Here is a 23,142-nt window from a genome sequence, read left to right as displayed (position 1 = left end):
GTATACAGCTAATTAGTGTTCTGACTAATTTCTCTCTTATTCCATATGAATTTATTCAATTGATTTCCTACCATACCAGCTTTGTTGATTCTGTTATCTATTTCCATATTTAATTTACCATCTTCACTAAAAATCATGCCTAGTAATTGAAATGTTTTACTTGCTCTACAGGCTCTCTGTTCACAATGCAGTTGACATTTTCAACGATTCTGCCTATTTTCATTGTGTTTGTCTTTTTATTACTAACCTTCATATCATATCCATTACAACAGTTATTCAATTTAGTCAAGGAATCTTGCAGACTTGTAGCGGATTTATTCAGAAGTATAACATCGTCCGCATAAAGCAAAGAGCTGAAATTAACATCTCCAATTTTGATATCATGTTTAATACCACTTTCCTTCATAATGTGATCCATATAGATAATGAATAACAGAGGAGATAATGTACATCCTTGTCTCACACTAGATTTAACAGATAAAACCATCTTCCTGTACTTCTGTCAATTCTAACTGCTGACTTACAACTCAAATACAGACTAAGTATTGCTTGATATATAATGACCCATTGACATTCTTGTGTAGAGGCTTAAGTGCTGTGAGGACATTATGTTGGAGGTTTAATGGATTTTTTTACAACACTCAGAAAGAATTAAATTAGAATTTAATACTCCTATATTTCGTCCTAGTCACTAGGACATCTACGGGGATTACAAAAACAATTAATGTAACATGCACACAAAAACTTACAATACTAAGCCCAACCACGTGGGTGACACTAAAGTCCTATCTAGGTGGAGCGCCCTCTATGGACGGTAGTAGGTGGCCTGGAATGTAAGGTGGGACCTCTGGTGATGAGTGTTTCCCAAATCTTCGGAAGCTTAATGCAACCGTATTTATAAAGATTTGGTTGGTTTCTGAGAGCTGCTGCTGCTGCTTCTAAGAAAAGTCTCTCTTTCTTGAATTTGCTGTGGTGGAGCATGGTAGTTTTCTTCCATGATACTCTGTGGGTGGTGTCCAAAACATGGTCAGCCAAGCCTGAATGGCCATAGTTGTGTTTAACGATGTATGACTTGTGTTCCTCCAGGCGGACGGATGATGATCTGCCTGTCTGTCCAAAGTACGCAAGCTTACAGGAACAGGGTACTTTGTAAACTCCAGGTGGAGAGAGAGAGGAGGGAGCTGATCTTTCGTAGAACGGATAAGGGTAGCAAGTTTGCGGTAGGGCTTATATGCTGTGTGTAGGTTATACTTTTTTAGTATCTTGGCTATTTTTTCCCCGAAGTGCCTCGGATGTAGGGTATGGTGATGGCATTTTTAAATTCTTGTTGATGAGAGGGATGGGGAATGGGGGAGGAATTAATTATTTTTTTGATACTGTGTTCACTGTAGCCATTGGAGAGGAAAGTTCTGTGTATGTGGTTAAGCTCAGTAGTGAGGGCAGCTCCACTGGAACAAAGATTGTGGGCTCTCTTGGTAAGGGTTTTAATGATGCCATATTGTTGTGACAAAATCACAACAATATGGCATCATGTTTATGTTCCAGCTCCTTAAGTTTGTCCTCATAGTATTTCTTCTTTCTGACCATTTGATATTCCTCTACAGATTTATGAGTGGGTTTCTTTGTTGCATTCAGCTATATGCCTCATTTTCTGTTAAATTCTCACATTCCATATCAAACCAGGTGGTTATATTTGACTCTGCCTTCTTTTCCTAAAATCATATCTGCTGCTGTTGGTATGCCATTAAGAGTTTCCCAGGCATCATTAATACTCTATCAGAGTAGATAGCTTGCATTAATTTTTTTTTTTTTACTATATCTGGCTTTGATTACTGATTTCTTCAGTCTTGTATTATTAACTTTCTGGCATAGGATCTACACATCTTAGCATTTGAGATTCTGCTTCTAATCTTGGATATAACTAAATAGTGGTCAGAGTCAATATCTGCCCCTGTATAGGATCTGACCCAACAAATGGAACAAGAGTGTGTGTGTGTGTGTGTGTGTGTGTGTGTGTGTGTGTGTGTGTGTGTGTGTGTGTGTGTGTGTGTGTGTGTGTGTGTGTGTGTGTGTGTGTGTGTGTGTGTGTGTGTGTGTTGCATCCATTAAGAGGTGATAAATTTGGTTTAAGGCATTTCCATCAGAGACTTCCAGGTCATTTTATGAATGTTTTACAATTCAACATTATATTACCAATAACCATGTTTCTCGAAGAAGCAAAGTTGATCAATCTGTTCCCATTATCATTAAACTCATTATGTAAGCTATATTTCCTAATGGTTGGTCTGTATGTATCCTCTTCCTATCTTTTGCATTCAAATTACCTATAATAATTTTAATATCCCTTCTTGGGCATTCATTTCCCACAGATCTTATCTAAATCATCATAAAAAAGATTTTTTTTTTTTACATCATTCTTTTCCTCAGTTGAATCAAATCCATTGATTCATAATCTACATTCCATGATAAGATGTTTTATTCTCTTGCTTACAGTAATACCCATTCTAAACATGTGGGCAGATATAAAATATAACATTCTTCTTTTCTATGATCTCTTCTCCTGTTCATCTCATTTCTTGTACAGCAGTAATATGTAACTTGTATTTATCCAACTGCTCCAGTAGCATTCTTAATGTTCCAGACTGGTAAAGAGAAAGTATGTTCCATGATCTAATTCTCAATTATGCTTTTTTTTTTTTTTATATACAAACTTAATTGCTTGAATGAATAAACAATTAAATAGTTTATTTACAAATTCACAATATATCCTATTCCTGTCTTAAAAATAAAAATCTTAAGGTTGAGAGCAGGATGTGGGTGGATAGTCATTTGGTAACTTGGTTACAGGGATGATTGACTAACAGGAACCAGCGAGTTTTGCATGGAGGTGCAGTATCCCCCCCCCCAAAAAAAAGGGTGATAAGTAAGATATCACAGGGTACTGTTCTAGGACAACTATTTTTTAACTTATATATCAATGTTATAGTTTACAGTGCAAAAGGAGATATTCAATTGTTTGCTGATGATGCTAAATTAGGAAGAACAATGTCAGGAAGCTCTAGCGTGTTGTTGTCACAAGAGGATTTGAATAGGCTAGTGTGTTGGACTGCTAAGTGTAAGCAGCCCAACACATTATGCATTTTGGACAAGGAAGATGGAATGAGGTTTACCATGCTAGATGAACTTTGCTTGAGGAGGTGGAGGAGGCAAGAGATCTGGGGAGGGGATACATTGCAAAAGCTGTAAAGGTTGCACAGGAAATCGCTGCAATAATGCTAAGAGTGCTGACATGTGAGGATAAGGAGGTGATAATTCCACTGTATAAGGCAGTAATTAGGCCACATCTGGATTTCTATGCATAGATCTAGTCACCTGGCTATAATGGTGATTAGGAAGTGGTCTGAAAACCTGGGCAGATAAAAAGGAGGAGTGATAAGAATGAGGCATATAAAATTAGATACATGAGAATTATTGTATAGGATAATGGGTAATTTAATAAGTGGACATCCCTGGAAATTGTACAAGGGTAATGTGAATAAGGAAGTGAAAGAGATTTTTTACTTGAAAGATGGTTAATGAATGGAATACACTGTCAGAGTAGGTGGTGAGTGGTACACAGAATATATCTAAGGTAAAGTATGACAGTTATTGTGATCTGTGGGTGTTTGATTTCCCACGATGAATTTTTTTGACTTCATGGAGGCTTGAAAGTAATACAAATACTAAACTGAAAGTGTGGAATATTTATCAGTATATGGTGATAGATATATTTGATATACTGATTGATAAATAGGTCACTGTATACTTCTCTCTTCCATCATCAATGTGGATGATGATGAGGCCGAATGAACTCTTTCCACTTCTGTCTGTCTGTCCCTGGAGAGTCCGAACAATTCTGGCCAGTTTGGTGTCACTTGTTGTGATTTGATTTTCAGGTCCTCTTTTATTTTGTCTATCCATCTAATTCCGTGTCACCCTTTGGATCTTTTACCTTCCATCATTGTATTCAGGGCTTTAGTTGGTTCCCATTCTGGTCACAGAATGGGAACATGGCCAAACCATTTCAGTCTTCTTTCTTGAATTTTGTCTATTATTGTTATTTCTTGTTTTTGTCATTTCCTTATGTCTTCGTTTCTTAGTCTATCCAGCAGAGACACTCCAAGTAATCTTCTTAGCCAACTCATTTCAGTAGTTAATAATTTCTTCTCTTCAGCCTTTTTGATATTCCATCACAGTCTTCTTTCTTGAATTTTGGTCGTGAAGACAGGGAGTTGTAGAGTGCCTCCCTCGATAAGTCCTTGGAAGTGTCATGTAATAATAATATTATTCTCTCTGTTACTAAATAAAATTATAGCATTATAGATTAGATTAACTTTGGGTGCAGTTTGCTGGAATGGTAATTTTTAAATTGCCAGCCCGATTGGCTGAGTTGTTAGCATATCCACTCCCCAACCAACAGATTGCTGGTTTGAACCTCCTGCAGCAATAGATGTTTGTGACTGTCTTTAGGTAGTAGATGAACTTCACTTGGTGTGAAATAACCTCCCCAAACAAAGAGACCAAACAGGTTACTTAGCAGTAACCTGTTTGGTCTCTAGAGCAGGATTTTTTGACTAGATAAAGAAATAAGTACAAAATATAGATATAAAATTAATAAAAATAGAAAAATAATCCTCAGCCTACCCACAGTACAAATGTACTACAGGTTAACAAGAAACCCTCATGGGTGCAGCCACACAAAAATCAATAAATAAAAAAGTGAGCTAGTCAGTCAACTAGTCCCGTAGGAAGAGGTGGAATCCCCTCCTGGAAAGTAGGTTTTCATTCCTAAAAACAAGCAACTCAGCCAGAAAAACTCATGCAATTTAGAGATGTCACAGACAATGTACATAGAATTAACCAACCCAATTATTAATCAAGTTTCTAGGATGCTAAGTTACTTGGCTGTGACAAGCTATTGAGCCTAACATAAAAAGGAAGCTGTCACAGGATTACTATCCTAAAACAAGGAAACAAACATTCGAGTATGAAGCATCATGAAATATGAACAGACATGATAGGAATTCAACTGTTCAACATAAAAGTATGGTTGCTTAGCCATGAAAATATCCTGTTTGCTTATGCTAGGATAAAAATATGCACAAAAATAAGAATGATACCAAGTCCCAACCATAGCAAATTATTATTATTATTATTATTCAGGCCTCCATGGAGTCAAAAGACTCGTCGTGGGAGGTCCTTCCTAAGAACATAAAGTCTGTCAAGACTCATCAAGGGGAGGTCCCCCCACCCCCAAGAAACACAAAGTCTATCATACCACTCCTTAAACTCATTGACCGTTCTCGCTCTCACCATTCCATCAGGCAATGCATTCCATGGGTCGACCACCCTCCATTCAAAGAAACCACTCCTGACCATCTTGCTCACAGTTTCCTTTCGTAACTTCCAGGGATGGCCTCTTGTCATCATTCCTACCCGCTGTTCAACCAAGCGAAAGAGCTCCCCAGTGTCAACCCTGTAACCACCTCTCCTTCTTCTATCCACCAAACTCTGCAGTCCTCATTCTCTCAGCTGATCCTCATAACCAAAATTGTACAGTCCTAAAATCATCTTTGTCATCCGTCCCTGTACCCTTTCCATAGTTAATTCATCCCATTCAAATCCTGGGAACCAAATCTGAAAACAATAGTCTAAGTGTGGTCTGATCAGAGACTTATACAACGGAATGATAACCCTTTTATCTCTGCAGATCAGTGTCCTTCTCATAATTGTAGCAATCCTCTGTGTTACCTTCACCACCTTTGCAATATGTCCCCTAAATTTCAGGTTTCTATCAATCATCAACCCTAGATCTCTTGTCTCCCTTACTCCCTCCAATATAACTCATCCCATAGAGTATGCAGCATCACATCGATGTTTCCCAAACCTCAAGACCTTACATTTTGCTGCATTAAACTGATGCCCCCATTCATTTGCCCATCTATCTAGCTTATTCAAATCCTCTTGCACAACTACCACATCTGCACTATTACTAATAATCCTTCCAAGCTTTGCATCATCTGCAAACAACTGAATATTCCCTTGCAATCCACTGGCAATGTCATTGATATAAAGTTTAAACAATATAGGTCCTAGTAATGAGCCCTGTGGGATCCCACTTGTAACCCTCTGCCTCCTTGAAACTGCTCCACCATACACAACTCTCTGATACCTATCAGACAGCCAATCCTGAATCCAGTTGGCCAATCTGACATTCAGACCCATGTGCTGCAACTTAAATATCAGCTTATCATGTGGCATCCTGTCAAATGCCTTCACTAAGTCTAAAAAATTGCAGTATATGCCTTTCCCTCATCTAACATTCTTGTAACTTTATTATAAAAGGATAGCATATTGCTAAAACAAGAGCGCCCCTTCACAAATCTATGTTGACTCTCACAGATAACATTACCCTCATCTGCCCAATGCTGTATATGGTCCCTCACTACTTTCTCTAAGATCTTAACTACTGATGACACACAAACTGGCCTATAATTAGACACTTCCAGTCTGTTGCCACCCTTATGCAATGGCACTCACTATCTTACCTAACTTCCATTCCCTGGGCTTGACTTTCATTGAAAAGCCAGGTGAAAGGCACTGTCAGTTCCCTAGCACATTCTCTCAAAACTCGTGGTGAAATACCATCCAGTCCCAAAGCTTTACTGATATCCCGAGCACTCAGTATCTGAAACACACACTCCTCCTGTACTTCTAAACCTCGAACCTGCCCTATCCCTCTTGCATTAAAACATTATTGGAGTATTTCTAGGATGAAATACTCCAATAAAGTGTTCATTGAACAATTCCACTATGTCCTCTGCATCAGTCACTCTATTCCCATTTTTATCCCACAATATTATTCTTCCACAGTCATTTCTCCTCTTACTGGCCACATAGCTAAAAAATTCCCTAGGATTTTCTTTGTATCTTAGGGCCAATCTCCTCTCATATTCCAGTTTCGCTTTCCTTACCACACTAGTCACTCTTCTGGCTTGTGTCTTATATTCTTCATGCATTTTCTCTTCACCTGTCTCCTTATATCTCTTCCATAGCCTCTGTTTTACATGCAATTCCTGTTTAATATTGTTTGTCATCCACTTTACTCCAAATTGTATCCCTTCCTCACTCATGGTATATAACTTACCATTGCTGATAACAAATATTCTTTCACAATTTCCCACACATTAATGATATCCCGGCCTTCCAATTCCTCCCTCCATGAAACTTCACGAAGTTGACGTCTAAGACTATTATAATCACCTGCTTTATAATTCCACATAAGTTCCCATCTCTTTGATACTCATGCATGTCTATTCATTTTCACAGTCAAAACTATATGGTCACTCTCTCCAACTGGCGGGAGAGATGTCATCTCTGTTATTATCAACTCTTCTGATGCTATAACCAAATCCAGAACTCTTGAACCTCTTGTTCCCTCTGTTACATGTTGCCTAAGACATTTGTCCCTCAAGAATTCTAGAAATTCCATTCCCCTATTGCTACATGCATCTTCCTCTCTCCAATTTATACTGCTGTGGTTAAAATCTCCCATAACAATCATTCTTCTTGCACTTGCCAAACTTAACTGTCTAAACATCTCCTGGTCCTCATCCTCTGTGCTCCTGGGTCTGTATCAACACCCCACTAAATATGTCTTGCCCACCTCTACCTCACACCATATGCTCTCAAAATCATTTGTCTCACTGCCTTCCAAAGCCTCCACTCTTAGAGGACATAGGTCATCACTTATCATAAGCAGTACCCCCACCACCACCATGCTTTCCCCTCCTATCCTGCCGAAAAATGCTGTACCCAGTGAATTCTATTCCTGTTATTATATCCTCTTCTGTCAATCACGTCTCAGTGATCCCAATAATTTTTGGCCAGGCTGATGCTATCTGTGGTGCAGATAGCATCAGATAGACTCCACTGGGCTCAGTGTTACCTGATGTCATCTCCCTTCTCCCAAGTATCCATCCCCAGAAGAGGCCACCCCTGCTATCATCCTCTCTGGGACACACTGACTCGTTCAGAACAGCAATCTCTCCAGAAGCCTATGTCCTTCCTCATTCAAATGTAAGCGGTCTCTCGTATACGATTCCTCTCTTTCCTCAAACGTACTCCAAACATCCACATATACCAGTCCTCTCTTGTCACAGATTCTAGCTATTATGTCATTCAATATTGCTGCTGTTCTGCTCAGCTCCTCATTATCATACTTAGGCAACACGCACATTTGGGCACCTATTTAGGATTGTTTTGGTAGGACCTCTAATTTAGGATAATTATATTTCAGGAATGTCTTTAAATAATATTAAAAAACTAATTATACAGAAATTTTGTTTTTTTATTCAACAAAATCCTCCAAACTTTTAAGAAATTTTAAATTTCTTGCTTTATCACATTGCATGGGGCCTGAATCATTTCCCAACTGTCCAATGAGCTTAAAGCCAGGCCTGATGATTTCTTACAAAAGCTATAGTGTAAGGCTAGTGGCTAGTGAATTACAGTGAAATTGGTATATCTGAAGCGATGGTAATGTCTTAGAAAAAACTAAACAGAGACTGATACTCTTTATTTAGGGTGATACACACGTTATCATCAAATTCCAGACATGCAGCCTCAAGGGGTGTACAGGATATGATAGCACCACATGAAAAACTTACATCACCACTAACTTCCTATCTGCAATTTTCCCCCAAATCAATCTGTTACCTGTCAAGACTCTAACATTATCAGATTTTATATTTCTGTTTTCTAAGGCACTTCATACTGTATAAATCCACATATATCTTGGTCTTCCTCTGGGTCTTTTTCCTGCTAACCTGGTAAAGAACACTTGTTTTGCTAATCTTTCCTCTCCCATTCTTTTAAGTGACCATACCACCGGAGATTTAGGTGGTAAATCTCAGAGCTAACACATTCCTGGATGTAACAATGTCAAGTTCTTTCTTAATATTCTCGTTTTTAATATGATACTGCCATTGATGCAATCTGTTCATTCCCCTAATCTTTCTCAGGTTTCTATCTGCAGTCTCTAGTCTTTGGTCGAGTGTTTTATTTCAACCCAGCTCTCAGACCCATTAGTTAAAACTGGCTTGAACACTGTCTTGTATACAGCAAATTTAGTGTTCTGACTAATTTCTCTTATTCCATATAAATTTACTCAGCTGACTTCCTACCATACCAGCTTTGTTGATTCTGTTGTCTATTTAAATATTTAATTTACCATCTTTGACTAAAAATTGTGCCTAAGTAGATGAAATGTTTTACCTATTCTATAAGTTCTCCATTCACAATGTAGTCGATATTTTCAATGCTTCTGCCAATTTTTATTGTCTTTGTCTGGTTATTGCTGACCTTCATACCATATCTATTACAACAGTTATCAATTTAGTCATGAAATCTTGCAGAATAGTAGCGGATTTATTTAGAAGTATAACATCATCCGCATAAAGAGCCAAGATTAACACCTCCAAATTTGATATCAGGTTTAATACCACTTTGTGATATTAAACCTGATAATGAATACATATTTTGATATTAAATTGTGATATTAAAGCTGACAATGTGATACATATAGATAATGAATAACAGAGGGGATAATGTTCATCGTTGTCTGACACCAGATTTAACATTAAACCATCTTCCTGTACTTCAGTTCTAACTGCTGACTTACAACTCAAATAAAGACCATGTATTGCTTGATATAATGTCCCATTGACAAAATACAACTGTAGCATTTTTGAATAGATTTTCTCTTGGCACCTTATAAACATTCCTTTTCCAGATCCGCAAAACTTAAATACAAATATTTGTTATATTCCCATGATTTTTCAACTGTTTGTCGTAAAGTGAAAATCTGATCCTGACACTATTTGACCTGAATCTAGCTTGTTCTTCACCAAGCTTCCCTTCAACATTCATTCTCGACCGTTTCTCAAGTACACATACATAAATCTTACCAGGAACACTCAGTAGGGAAATACCTCTAATTCTCATATTCAGTTTTATTTCCCTTTCTATATATATGGGTACTATGAGAGCTCTACTCCAATCATCTGGAATTCGTCCCTCTGAACTATGCACAGTGCAGCCACTAAGACTTTTATACCTCGATACTTGAAGCAGAAATTCAATTTTATCTTGCACAAGACTAAATGATGATCACTTCCAATTTCAAATCCTCTGTATACTCTAGTGTCCTGTACTGGTGAGAAAACAACACTATCAATAATAACATAGTTAATGAGACTTTTCTTATTCCTTGCCTTTTCTCCCCATGTGAATTTGTGCACATTTTTATGTTGGTACATGGTGTTAGTAATAACCAGTCCATGACCTGAGTAGAAATCCAACAGGAATTTGCCATTATTATTAGCTTTGCTCTTTTCTCCAAATTTTCCCAAAATATTTTTGTATGTGTGACAATCATTTCCTACTCTGCTATTTAGGTCCTCAACAAGGACCAGCTTTTCCTTTTTCATTGTTACAGTTGCTTTCTCTAAAGATTAAAAAAATTCCTCCACTTCTACCTTAGTAAAACCTTCTGTGGGACCACAGGCACAAAAAAAGTCTCATTGTCCAGTTCCCCATTCTGACTTGTCTCCCATTCAAGATTAGCCTCGAATTTAATGTTGAATACTATACCTGCTCCTTTTCCTTGACTGTCATTGCCTGAATATAACATTTTGTATTTATTGATCAGAAAGATCTCACCAGTTTGTCTTTTTTGTTTCAATCACCCCTATTATGTCGATCTGGTACTTATCCGATTCCTCAGCTAGCTCCATTTCTTTTTGGACAACGCAAAAGAAGAAGAGTCACAACACCCACAAAAAGGTATGCGCAAATTTCTTGTCCTCTATGCAACATATATTTATTGATATATATACATCCACAATTCCCTAAGAATCCGTGAGAAAAAGAGCCAATGGCATTTAAACTTGGGCACTCCTAAACAGAAGCAGGCAAATAGCCGTAAATATAATAAAATATATATTTTTAGTATATCTTGTCAGTGTCTCTGTACTGTTTCAATAATGGAGACTATCATCTGTTTGCCAATATGTTACCATCCAGCCCACTACCACCATTCAAGGACATTTTACAATGCATAGTACAAAATTTCGTGATATGCAGCAGTTAGAAACATGGCAGATAGGAGACCGGGGAGTGCATTGTGAGCATAAAATACAGAAAATGGGAAGAGTTCAGTAACACTGATATCAGCATCGATTTAAGTGGTTGAGGTAGCAATGCGTCAAAAACAAGTGAATTCCAGCAGAGAGAGTCCAGTAGCACGATCAAAGTCAGAAAGCTGAATATCATGCGGACATGGATATTGCATTAGTCAGTTTAGCAGATTTAAAAGATGGTAACGATGTAGGTGAATATTGAACAAGAGTAAGATGCTTAGAGAGAGAGAGAGAAACCAAGAAAAGTGGTATGTATTAGAAATTGTCAAAAGTATGAAGAGATTAGGAGACTGGAAAGGCCAATTCATGTGAAATGAATAAGAGAGAGAGAGAGTGTTATGAGAATGACAGGATGATTGAGAACAGAACTACAGAACGAGAAAGCAAGATAGTGCAGGAGCTAGGGATGGAGAAATGACAAGAAAACATGTAAGTGGCAGTGAAAGGAGAAAGAAATTCAGAGGAAAGAGAGAGTGAGGGATACAGGTGAGCAAGAAATGGAGCAGTGAGAAGTGTGATGTATGGCAATTAAATGAAGTGAAAGTGTGGATGAGATGATTATGATGGTGGGTACAAATAACCCAAAAGGTAATGTGAATCAGGGAGCAAGAGATTTGAAGTTTATGCTTAAGATTGTATGGCAGAAAAGTATCAGAGGAAAAAGTAAACATGCTATGTAGATATGATAATGCAGAGTTGATGAGAAGAGCATCAATAGAGAATGGCATGATAATAAGAATGTGTTGAAAGAGAGATTTAGGATTATGTGGATGCTTGGAGCGAATTTGAGGAAAGATGTACACATCTGGAGAGAATGTTGTTCTCAAGGCAAGGAGTATTAGTGCAAGGAAACTAGTGTTATAAGATTGGATGGAAGCAGGGGTGCTTCCTGTGGGGATAGACACTCCAGAGAGTAATATTGTAAGGAAGCCGAAACTTGAACGAGAAGAAAGTGGCCCTGAGATCTAAGGAAAATCGAAAGGAATTATTTTGTTATATGGCCAGTAGTGGGGAGGAACCATTGTGAAAGAATGATATTGTTAAATGAAAATGGGAGTAGAGTGACTGATACAGAGGACATTAATGGAGTTGTTTAATGATCACTTTGAAGTATTTCATCCTGGAAAAGGTTTTATTACTAGAGGGTTCAAGGTTCGGAAGTGCAAGAGGAGCGTGTGTTACAAATACTAAGTAATCTGGATGTCAGTAAAGCAATGGGAGTAGATAGGATTTTGGCACAGTTTTAAGAGAATGTACTAAGGAACTGACAGCCCTATTACCTTAGCTTTACAATAAGAGACTATCGGAAGGATGCCCAAGGAGTGGAAAGTAGGTAAGACAATGCCATTAATTAAGGATGGTGGTAGAATGGCAGTGTCAAGCTATAGACCAGTTTGTATTTCTTCTGTAATCATTATGAATTTATAAAAATTAATGAAATTGTATAACATTGGACAGATGAGGGTAATGTTATCTATAGGATCAACATGAATTTGTTGAGAAGTGCTCTTGTTTTAGTTATCTAATTCTCTTTTATAATAAAGAAATAAGAGCAACTGATGAGGGAAATGCATATACTGTTTGTTTGTTTTTTAATTTTACAAAGTTATTTGACAGGCTGCCACATGATAAGTTGATATTTAAGTTACAGCATATGGGTTTAGTGAATTCGATTGGGAATCGACTGACAGATATTAGAGTTGTGTACAAGGCAGTGATCACAACTGAGATCCCTCAGGACTCAGTATTGGGACCCATATTGCTTAACCTTTATATCAATGACACTGTCAATCGATTGCAAGAAGATATTCAGATGTTTGCAGATGATGTGAAACTGGGAAGGGTTATTAGTAATAATGTGGAAGTAGTAGCTGATTTTGGAGGATTTCAATAAGCTGGATAGATGGGCAAATTAATGGAGCTGTTAAATATAGGCACTTGAAGTTTGGGATCCACTGATGAGAGGCTGCATACTCTGTTGGAAGAACTGAATAGAGGAAGTGGAGGAGGCAAGGTTCCTTGGGATGATGATTGACAGAAACCTGAAGTTTAGGGACATGTGGCATTAGAGGATTTATTATTATTTTTTTATAGCAAAAGTGGTGAGGATTACTGCAATAGTGAGAAGGACACTGATCAGCAGAGATAGAAGAGTAATGATTCCACTGTATAAAGCCTTATCACACCATATATGGATTACTGTGCTCAGATTTGGTCACTGGGATTTAAAGAGATAAATTAACCTTGGAGAGAGTACAAAGACATAACAAAAATGATATCAGGACTGTACAACGTCAGCTATAAGAACAGACTGAGGGTATGCAGAGTTTGGTAGATGAAAGGTGATATGAAACCTTTAAACTGCTGAGAGGTACAGGCTTGACTGGGAATTCTTTAATATGGTAAAACAAGAGGAAGAAGCAGAGACATGGGGGGGGGGAATGGAAGAGGAGTCCCTGGATGTTCTGAATAGAGGTGGTGAACAAGATGGTGAGGAGTGATTTTTTGTATGGAGAGTTGTTGGGAATGGAATGCATTGCCTGATAAGGTAGCAAGAGCATAAACAGTGAATGAGTTAAAGAAATGATATGATAGAATGTGTTAAGATGAGGCTCCCCATGATGACTTATGACTCATGGAGATCCTTAATAATAATAATGCCAAACCTTTCAGCATTCAACTGACAATCATTAACATTTGCCTTATTCTGTTCAAATTAACTCACAGGATTCTGTATCAGATATATCGCTTACTTTTCATCCCAACTTAGCATCATCAACAAACTGGTGAGCCAAGTATAGAAACACAAGATAATGGCTTGCCACCTTTCTTCTCTTGCTCAATACGTTAATGCAACAGTTTCTTTCCTGTCAGTCACTATTCTCCCATCATATCACGTTTATTTTGTACACCTATCCCTTCGAGTTTATGCAACAGTAATGTAATTTGGTGCACCTAGCTCTACCCTTGTATATCGTAATTATCTTACTCTCTTACCAGTAATTAAGAATCCAGGTCAGGGGCACTACCAACCTTCAAATTAAAGATGAAAAGAAATTATATCCTTGGTTTAATCCTTTATCCAAGTGTAAGAAAACAAAGTTTGTGCCTGAAGTAATTTCAGGACTGGGAAATTCGTATATAGAAGCTAATGACCTCGCATCACTTGCCTTAGTATCCAATAATGCAAAGCATATATCCTAATGGATATGTATAATGCTATGCATTATGAGAAGTCATAACCCAGACCGGTTTCGACCTTTGTCTCATCAGTGGGAGCCAAACTCAGAAGTGATACCAACATTGAAGTAATACAGAGGTCATATTTCCATATACGAGTAGCCAAAAGGCACACTTTATTAAAATACTCTGGTTCCCACTGATGAGACCTAAATAAAGGTTGGATCTAGTGTGGGTAGTGACCCTTCCCATAATGCATAGTTATACAAGTCTGTGAGGATATGCGATTTGCATTATAGGATACTAAGGCGAGTGATTGAGGTCATTAGCTTCTATATACAAGTTGCCAGTCCTAAAATTACTTCAGGCACAAATTTTGTTTGTGCCTTTTTTTTTAAACCAAGAATATAATTTCTTGGCATCTTCAGTATAACAAAGTGGAAAAACTTCCAACAAGCGCTGACAACAGTTTTACATTTCTTCAACACCTGTACTGATATGCCATCAAATCAAGTGTTTATGAAAGAGATAAAAGGGACAGAAAGATAAAAGAGATAATGAGGTATTAAAGCAATCTTTACATCCATTTTTTCTTTGACATCTAAAGAGCCAATAGGTCTGTCCAAAATGTATACCTTATAGTGAACACTTATCTCAGTTATTTCTAGTGAATTTGTTATTTTCCTGCCATCTGTGTTAAGGATATTCTTAGATGATCATTCTTCATTTTACATGCTACATAAGAAATCGAAGACAATTTCATCACTTTGTCTTCTTCAGCTAACTTTCAGTTTTTCCTCACCACTGCTATCATTTTCCTAGCTTGTTCTTATACTGCTCCTGAGCCTTATCATTGCATTTTTCACAACATCAGCAACATCCTCCTTTTATACAGCTCTTGCTTTAAAATGCTATTCAGCCATTTAACTCCTCTGCAATGTTTTCTTCTAACTTTGAGAATGCAGTCAGATATTGCTTCCTTCAAATATCTCTTGACTGCTTCCCATGCAGTACCAATTCCTCTGCCATGCAGTTTCTCATACCAAGGCACTACACTATTTCAAGCTGCCTTCTCAGTTCATTATAATCACCAGTCTTACAATTGCAACACTCTCTTGCAACACTCATATACACTGTCACCTCCCAAGTTATAACCATCAGGATCAACTCATTAGTAGATTTTCTTATACTGTTTATTGGCATTAGTGTATATGCATGCATGTTGGCCACCCAGCTGATGTGTGTTCAGCTAAAATATTACTATTTTAAACAGGAAGGAGTTAATTTTTCAACCATATCCACACCCTCTCCTTCATAGTTTACATATTTTTTTCTTGACAAAACTAATCCTACATTTTCTGAAGACATCCCTAACAAGATATTCTCTCTCTGTGTTACATAATTTTTATACATGCAGCCACACTTGCATGAAACCACACAGATGTATCTAGTTTCCCTGCCTATTCATATTCACACTTTAACTGAACTATTTCTCCAAGCACCTGACAGCAAAACCATTCAAATGCAATTTCATCTTGTAAGTACAAATCCTTTTGTCCATCAAAGTCCACTAATACATTAACATATGCACACTATTTCATGTACACAATCTGCCTGCAGCTCTCATGTCCTGCTCTTCCATTCACTCCTGTCACATATAGCAACAAAACACAATCTTGCCTTTTCTATTTGATTTCATCCACCAATGCTTTCATATATTCTCATATCACACATCTCCTTTCAAATAAAAAAATATGCAACAGAATAAGTGCAGCTGGCATTCTGAGGAGTCGTTCAAATTGGATTTATAGGGAACATGAAAATTAGCCAAACCACTAATAGTATACAAGACAGTGTTCATTTAAGTTACGGATCCAAAAGCTTCGTTAAAAATGAAATTTGATTAAAGACTAGAAACCACATGAGTGTTATAAGGAAAACTCTGGGGGTGAACAGACAGAATCAACACGTAGAATCCTACAAAAAAAATAGAAAGGATCTTGACATTACTGAAATTCAAGAAAGCATGAGCAAGGATAATCTAAGGTGGTGCTTGATCACTTAAACAGAATGGAAATACAGTCTAGAGAACTCATTTCCAAATATTGTAATACTACTGCGAATTTTCCTCACAATTAGTGTAGGTGTTGCTAGTTGTGAGAGGAGTTTTTCTAAATAAAATTGATTAAGAATTACCTACATTACTATGAAATAGACTTTGCTAATGTCATCGACAATTTTGCTAACAGAAAAGCAAGAAAAACAACATTTTAGAATGTTGAAATTAAAGTTTTACTTAAAAAATAAACAGTGTTTTAATTTATTTCCTTACATGTTGTTTTGAATTTTTGTAGTATTTTTGGTATGTATTGAGAGGGGTGGCAAACTCAGGGACTGCTCTGAGCAGCAAAAGCATTAGCTACACCACTCATAAGTACTAACAAAACTGGAGACTTAATATTCATTTCGAAGAAAATTCTATGAGATGAAGTTAGCATGTAAACTTAATTGTATAGTAGGCATCCTATATAAAACCAGAAAATAATAATTTAAAGGTAGAATTACACTTTTCTCAAAGGGGAGAGCAGTCCAGATGAAAAGGCATCCACACATCCTCTATATGCCAGTAAATTCTACCTATACATTTTTATTTACCTTATGGTAAACTAGCTTGATTTCGCAGATTTTTTTAAAACATAAACTGAATTCTAATTTATGGTTCTAACTGTATTCTTAATTTTTTCAAGTATTTTTCCGAAATTTTATTAATGTTTTACTGCCAATCACAATTGCCATCATAAATTCAATACACATTTCATAATTTTTCAACAATACATATAACAACACTGTAGCACTTGATGGTGGTGGTGTGTGTGTGTCTGGAGGGATGGATGGATGGATGGATAAGACCACACAAAAATAAACAAATTTCTTATTACTGTGCCCCAAGTAAAGAACTTTTTGTTGTTGCCGTTTTCTTTTCTTTTGTTATCACTCTGTAATTTCCAGGAAGGCAAAATTCTAAAACCCAATGTCATAACTAAACAGCGAAATTTTGCTTTGGTGACAGATTAATTTGTAACTTCAGTTTGTTTTTTTTGTTTTTCCCCTATGAAATCATCCATACAATTATTGTTCTACGGTTTTAAAATTAAAAAAAAAAACATTCAGTTATTTAAAATTACATTTCATAAGAGAAAATGATTTTAATCTAGAATATATATATATATATATATATATATATATTTTAAGTGGATATCAGATATGCTGTTAATCAATGATGCAACGATAAGGTATGAAATGTTGTGGTTGATGTTTCTGAACATCTGACATTTTCCAGGAGTGATTCGTCCAAATGGAGAGAAAATGAGCGGAGGACTAATTCATTGTTTAACTTATGTGAACTAGAGGTAAAACAAAAAAAAAAAGATACAGGAAAACTACTACGTATTTAAATATAAAGTTATCTGTATGAATTTTAAAGATAGCGAAGGTCAATTTATATTTGCAAATGTGCATCTACAAATAAAAACTACACTGCATCAAATGTGATGAATTAACGGAAAGCATCAACTTTTTAAAGAGCATCTATTTAGAGACGGGCGTATGATACTGAAATTAGTCCGTTTTGACTTCTTTTTTTTTTTAGTTTGTTTGTTTTAGAGCACTTACCGTTTTCTTGTAAGAAACTTGTTCCCAGCTGCCTTCCTCTTCCCAACTCATCGTTATGTTTACTAGTGTGCCGTCAATCCACTTGGAAAATACTGGGATAATGTTAGGAAAACTCTCAGTGCTTCATCTGAGGCGACTAAAAATATGGGTGTTAAAGTGCAACACAGCAAATCTGGCTTTAAATAGGGTGTTAATTACTTTACAGAGTAAAATTACACTTTTCAGTAAATACAAAAAATGTTTAACTTTATTAACTTGAGGTGATTTTAACAAAATTAATGCCTATATCACAAGCACACCAACAGAGCCAACGCCTATGCCGACATTAAAAACCCGAAACCAACTTCAAGCATTACATACGAAAGGCAAGCCCAATGACCTAACGTATCATCTCGTGTTTTAGAACGAGAATAGCGTACCCTCTGGCGGACAAATCGTATATATATATATATTGTGTCAAATTGGAAGCTTTACATATTTCGCAAACGTTTTCACTTGCGTTCAATTGTTTTTTTTTTTTAAATCCATTTTATTCGAAAACGATTTTTTTTTATAATTACTATTAGAATAGAAAATATCTGTAGCTTAACGAAAACAATTCATTTCAAAATTTTAAGCGCCTCTTCCACAATTGGAAGAACGACGGTACGTTGCGCTCTTCCATTAGAAAAGGCCTAAGTTCGATTCTCGTCGTGACGGCAAGAATCTTTATATGGACTTTTTTCAATTGACGATCTCATACGGAGGTAGAAGGGTTTTATTATTATTATTATTATTATTATTATTATTTTTTTTTTTTTTAGGTAATACCTCCAGGGAGTCCAAAGACTCATCGAGGGAGGGCACCTATTCTACTACTCTCCGTCTCCACCAATCGCAACTGCCTTCATCTACCGGCGACCACCACTAGTAACTTCAAGACAATCACAAACACCCATGCCCACGGCGGGATTCAAACCCGCAACCTTTTGGCTGGAGAGCGGATAACCTAACCACTCGGCCAACCAGGCTGGCAAAAAACGTCCCTATGAGACCGGCTAACTCACCTTTAGTCGAAAGAGATCAGATATTCTTCATGTCATGGACGGGAACCGAAACAAGGTCTTTTCGACCAAATGGCTTCGTCTATACCGACTGAGCTACAGAGGCTCCCGGAAACTTGGGTTTTTCATCCCGCATACAAGATTAATCTGGGTAAAATATATTTTATTTCACCCAGACAAATCGGCCCTTCAAACACACGCAATTTTCTATTTGTATTTGTATTTACGCAATAAATACAAAAAAGTACTACTTGTGTAGTAGTGGGCGGTGGATGGCATTGATGTGGATGATTGGTAGTAGAATTTCGGTGTAGTGGTGAAGACAGAGAGTTGTATGGTGGGTGTCCTCCCGTGATGAGTCTCCGGACTCCTTGGAGGTGTCGCGAATAATAATAAAAAATTATGTTATGCAATTGTAATTTTATATACAATAATATATATATGACAATATGCCAGTCTGATTGGCTGAGTGGTTAGCATAAGTATTTTCCAGCCAACAGGGTGTATGTTTGAATCAGCACTGTGGGTATTGCTGTATGTAATTGTCTTTAGGTGGGAGATGACCATCATCACACAAGGCATGGAGAAACCACCTCCCTACTCATTGTACTCCTGAAGTGACTCCAAAAAGTATCATGTTTGGTCTTTAGAGTAACCATGTAAAAAAATAGAAAAATACAAGAAATGTAAAAAAAAAAAAAAAAGGATTTAAAAAAAAAACTTTTAAAACTCGCCCACGATACAAATGCTCTATATATAGGTTTGCATATAGCCGTTCATGAGTGGGAGCCACATGAAAAATATTAAACTGACATTACAAATCTTTTTGCAATTTTTGCTGACCTATGGGTCATAAAAAATACATGAGAATCCTGAGTTAAGAGTTTTAAAAAATTCGTATTAAAAATCCTTTTAAAACTTGCCCAAGGCACAAATGTAGGTTTGCATATACCTTTCGTGGGCGGGAGTCACATAAAATAATTAAATTAACATTATAAATATATTTTTTTAACTTTGCGAAGCAAATGGAATTTGAGTTGGACTCGCATAATTCGCCAGTTTGTGTATCCCATATTTTAATGCTTTCAATATCATATCAGATTACTGAAATATACAAAAACTGTATAATGATAAGAGGGAGAAAAAATAAAGAAAAATGAAGATAATGAAACATGTGTGTCCATAAGACAGCGTATACTAAGAGATAGTGCTTTTGAAATACGTTAACAAAAGGTTCCAAGTATATACACACGCTGTAGATCATTTTCCGATAGATCAGATAATTTGATCTTCAGTGTTTCTAGATCATTGTCAACCGGTTCCCAAATTAGTCAAATTTTGGAGGAAGTAAATAACATTTTTCTTCCATAAGAATCTCGATTCTTTATAACGGCAACTCAGAAAGTAGGCGGTAGAACTTAACCGAATGTATATAATATTAATGGCTATAGTTTGATACATAATATGACGCGTTGCCTAGAGACACTAATCTTTCGGCAAAGACGAAAGCATAGAACATCTGCAAACATGTTTTCAAAAAAAAAAAAAAAGGAATTCAGGAATACAGTACTTGTTCTCCTTTGGGAAAGGAAAACGCAGAGTTTCTCATTTCTGTTTTCTTATATTTTAAAGATGATAAAACAAACGTATCAGATAAAAAATAATATGGAAGAATCATTGGAACAAGAATTAATAATAATGTTTCAATAATTTAAATTATTTTAATTTTTCTGTAAACACTAATTTCCGGCTTTGGTCACAAATATTTTATGAAAGACTGGGCTTCTAAGACTCCTGTGTGATCGCAGAAAGAAACCAATATAGATTTGATTCTAGGTGCTGACTACAGGAGCTGTTTTCTAGCATTTTTACAGATGGGTCCGGAGTTAGTCGACTTTTTTGTGTAAGGATGAAGGGTGTTTTAACACTGAAACTCGACTTTTTGACCGTTGAACTCAGAAAAATTGAACCGCAGAGTTGACAATGCCCGAGATGCCATGTCGTATGTTAGTAGTAAGTACAAAAAATACCTCAACTAACAATAGTGAAAAAAAACAGACACATACTCTCCATAAAAATAAATAAAGAAATCCTCTAATCGCTTTTATTCCCCAAAGGGAATAGGCGAGGTCGTTTAGCCTTAACTGATTTTGGGAAACTGTGATGTAGCCAACTCCTTAGCCAATCATAGACAGTTGGCCTAAGACTATCAATGATTTTTATTGGCAACCGAGGAAGAGAGTACAGCAAATACTGCCACCATCTCTTGGTCTCTAACCCTAACGATTGTGCGAACTGGAGTTCTGAGATCGAATTTTTGATTTCCGGATTAAAAAAAAAAAAAAAAAAGACAAACTCCAGTTACAGGGAATAAAAATTCTAATTCTTAGTTCCCGAGATCGTTTAACAGGAAGCGCACGAAGAAATGCTTAAAATGTTTTCATCAATGGGCGATTAGAAATGAACTTGGAACAGCCTTTCTTCGTTTTAGCCTAGCTCTATAGATGCAAATGCCATTTTCACACGGCTGTACTGACCAAGTAATTTCCAAAGGTTTAATCCACTCCATTTGGAGAATTAAAAGGCAACAGGGAATTTGTTTTTATTATTTCAATTGATTTATTGACTTTTGTATTCAATAATTATAATGTCCCTGATTTTGAAATTTTTTATGATAATCTCATCACGAAAGTTTGCAAACCTATAGTGCATTAGCAACTTGGTTGGACGAAAGGTTAGATAATATTTCTTAAATTATAACCAGTACACTCAAAGTTTTTTTTTTAGAGAGATGTGAATGTCCCCATAACTTACTTATGTAGGTTGTGGGCCCAGTTATTTTTCGTGTGCATTAGGATAAATACTCATAGAAAAATTTTTCTATGAGGATTTAGAGAACACAGAATCTCAAAACTAATGGCATAATTATACGTGGCATAATTAATGGATCACGACATGTTTAATGAAACTGCTGTAAATAATCGTCTCATACTATAACACTATCATCAGCTGATGACAGAGCGGATAGAGTTACCAATCTACCAGGCTGTGGATTTGAATCGTAATCTAGCATGGGCATCGCTGCAGGTCTTTAGGTGGTAGACCATTTTCGTCGCCCAGTGTTAAACTATCTTGCTAATTAGATGCCGAAAGTGATTTCAGAAGTTTCATATTTTACCTTTAGATCAGGCTTTCGGATTATCTAAACTTAGTTTACTCACAGCGATAATGTACTATAGGTTTACATGATTTGGTGAGTGAGATTTAAATTTAAAAAAATCATGATATCCTAAGGTTGTAACAGTGTGGTTGGCAAGAGCGTGAGAACTGGATTTTCGCTTGGAGAGTGGTGAATGAATGGGGTAAGTTGCTTGAGACAGTTGTGAGTGCATTGTCTGTTAATGATTTCAAGGATAGGTATGATGGATATTGTGTTGATAGTTTGGGTATCCCACGATGAGTCTTATGACTCCATGGAGGTGCCCGTGCAGTAATAATAATAATAATAGCAACAGTCCTCGCGACTTGCACAGATAAGGAGAATAATCATATTTCTAACATAGTATAAAGATAAAGAAGTATGCATAGACCACGAGGGGAAAAGACGTCTTATTAGCAACGGAGAAAATGCCTGCTAAAATAAAAATACACATTCATGATGTGCCATCCTTTCACCACTTCCATCCCCTAGGATGGAAGTTGGAAGTGGTGAAAGGAGTGCATTGTCGGTTATTGTGAGTGCATTGTCTGTTAATGATTTGAAGGATAGGTATGGTAAATATTGTGTTGATAGTTTGGGTATCCCACGATGAGTCTTATGACTCCATGGAGGTGCCCTGGCAGCAATAATAATAATAATAATAATAATAATAATAATAATAATAATAATAATAATAGTAACAGTCCTCGCGACTTGCATAGATAAGGAGAATAATCATATTTCTAACATAGTATAAAGATAAAGAAGTATGCATAGAACACGAGGGGAAAAGACGTCTTATCAGCAA

General features: G+C 36.6%; 2 protein-coding genes across 4 annotated transcripts in view; one reads left to right on the top strand and one right to left on the bottom strand.

Annotated features, from left to right (window-relative positions):
- Positions 1–23,142, top strand: part of LOC150098939 (glycine receptor subunit alpha-2-like) — a 146,807-nt gene that overhangs the window by 12,341 nt on the left and 111,324 nt on the right. The gene's annotated exons all lie outside the window — the stretch shown is intronic.
- The window catches only part of tmod (tropomodulin), a 240,965-nt gene that overhangs the window by 168,120 nt on the left and 49,703 nt on the right, over positions 1–23,142 (bottom strand). The window contains exon 2 of one of the 3 annotated variants that reach the window (XM_090405529.1): positions 18,093–18,228. The exons of 1 other annotated variant lie outside the window; for it this stretch is intronic. In XM_090405529.1, coding sequence (XP_090261655.1) covers positions 18,093–18,143 — 51 coding nt within the window. In that variant the 5' untranslated portion in view covers positions 18,144–18,228. Of the gene's footprint in view, positions 1–18,092; positions 18,464–23,142 lie in introns of those variants that run through there. One more of the 3 variants, XM_090405528.1, reaches the window with a different exon arrangement.

Source organism: Typopeltis vanoorti, chromosome 15, assembly GCF_054136105.1.
Source record: "Typopeltis vanoorti isolate ZY-2024b chromosome 15, IOZ_Tvanoo_1.0, whole genome shotgun sequence".
NCBI lineage: Eukaryota > Metazoa > Arthropoda > Arachnida > Uropygi > Thelyphonidae > Typopeltis > Typopeltis vanoorti.
The sequence above is the reverse complement of the archived record's forward strand: the minus strand, read 5'-3'. Positions and strand labels throughout refer to the sequence as shown.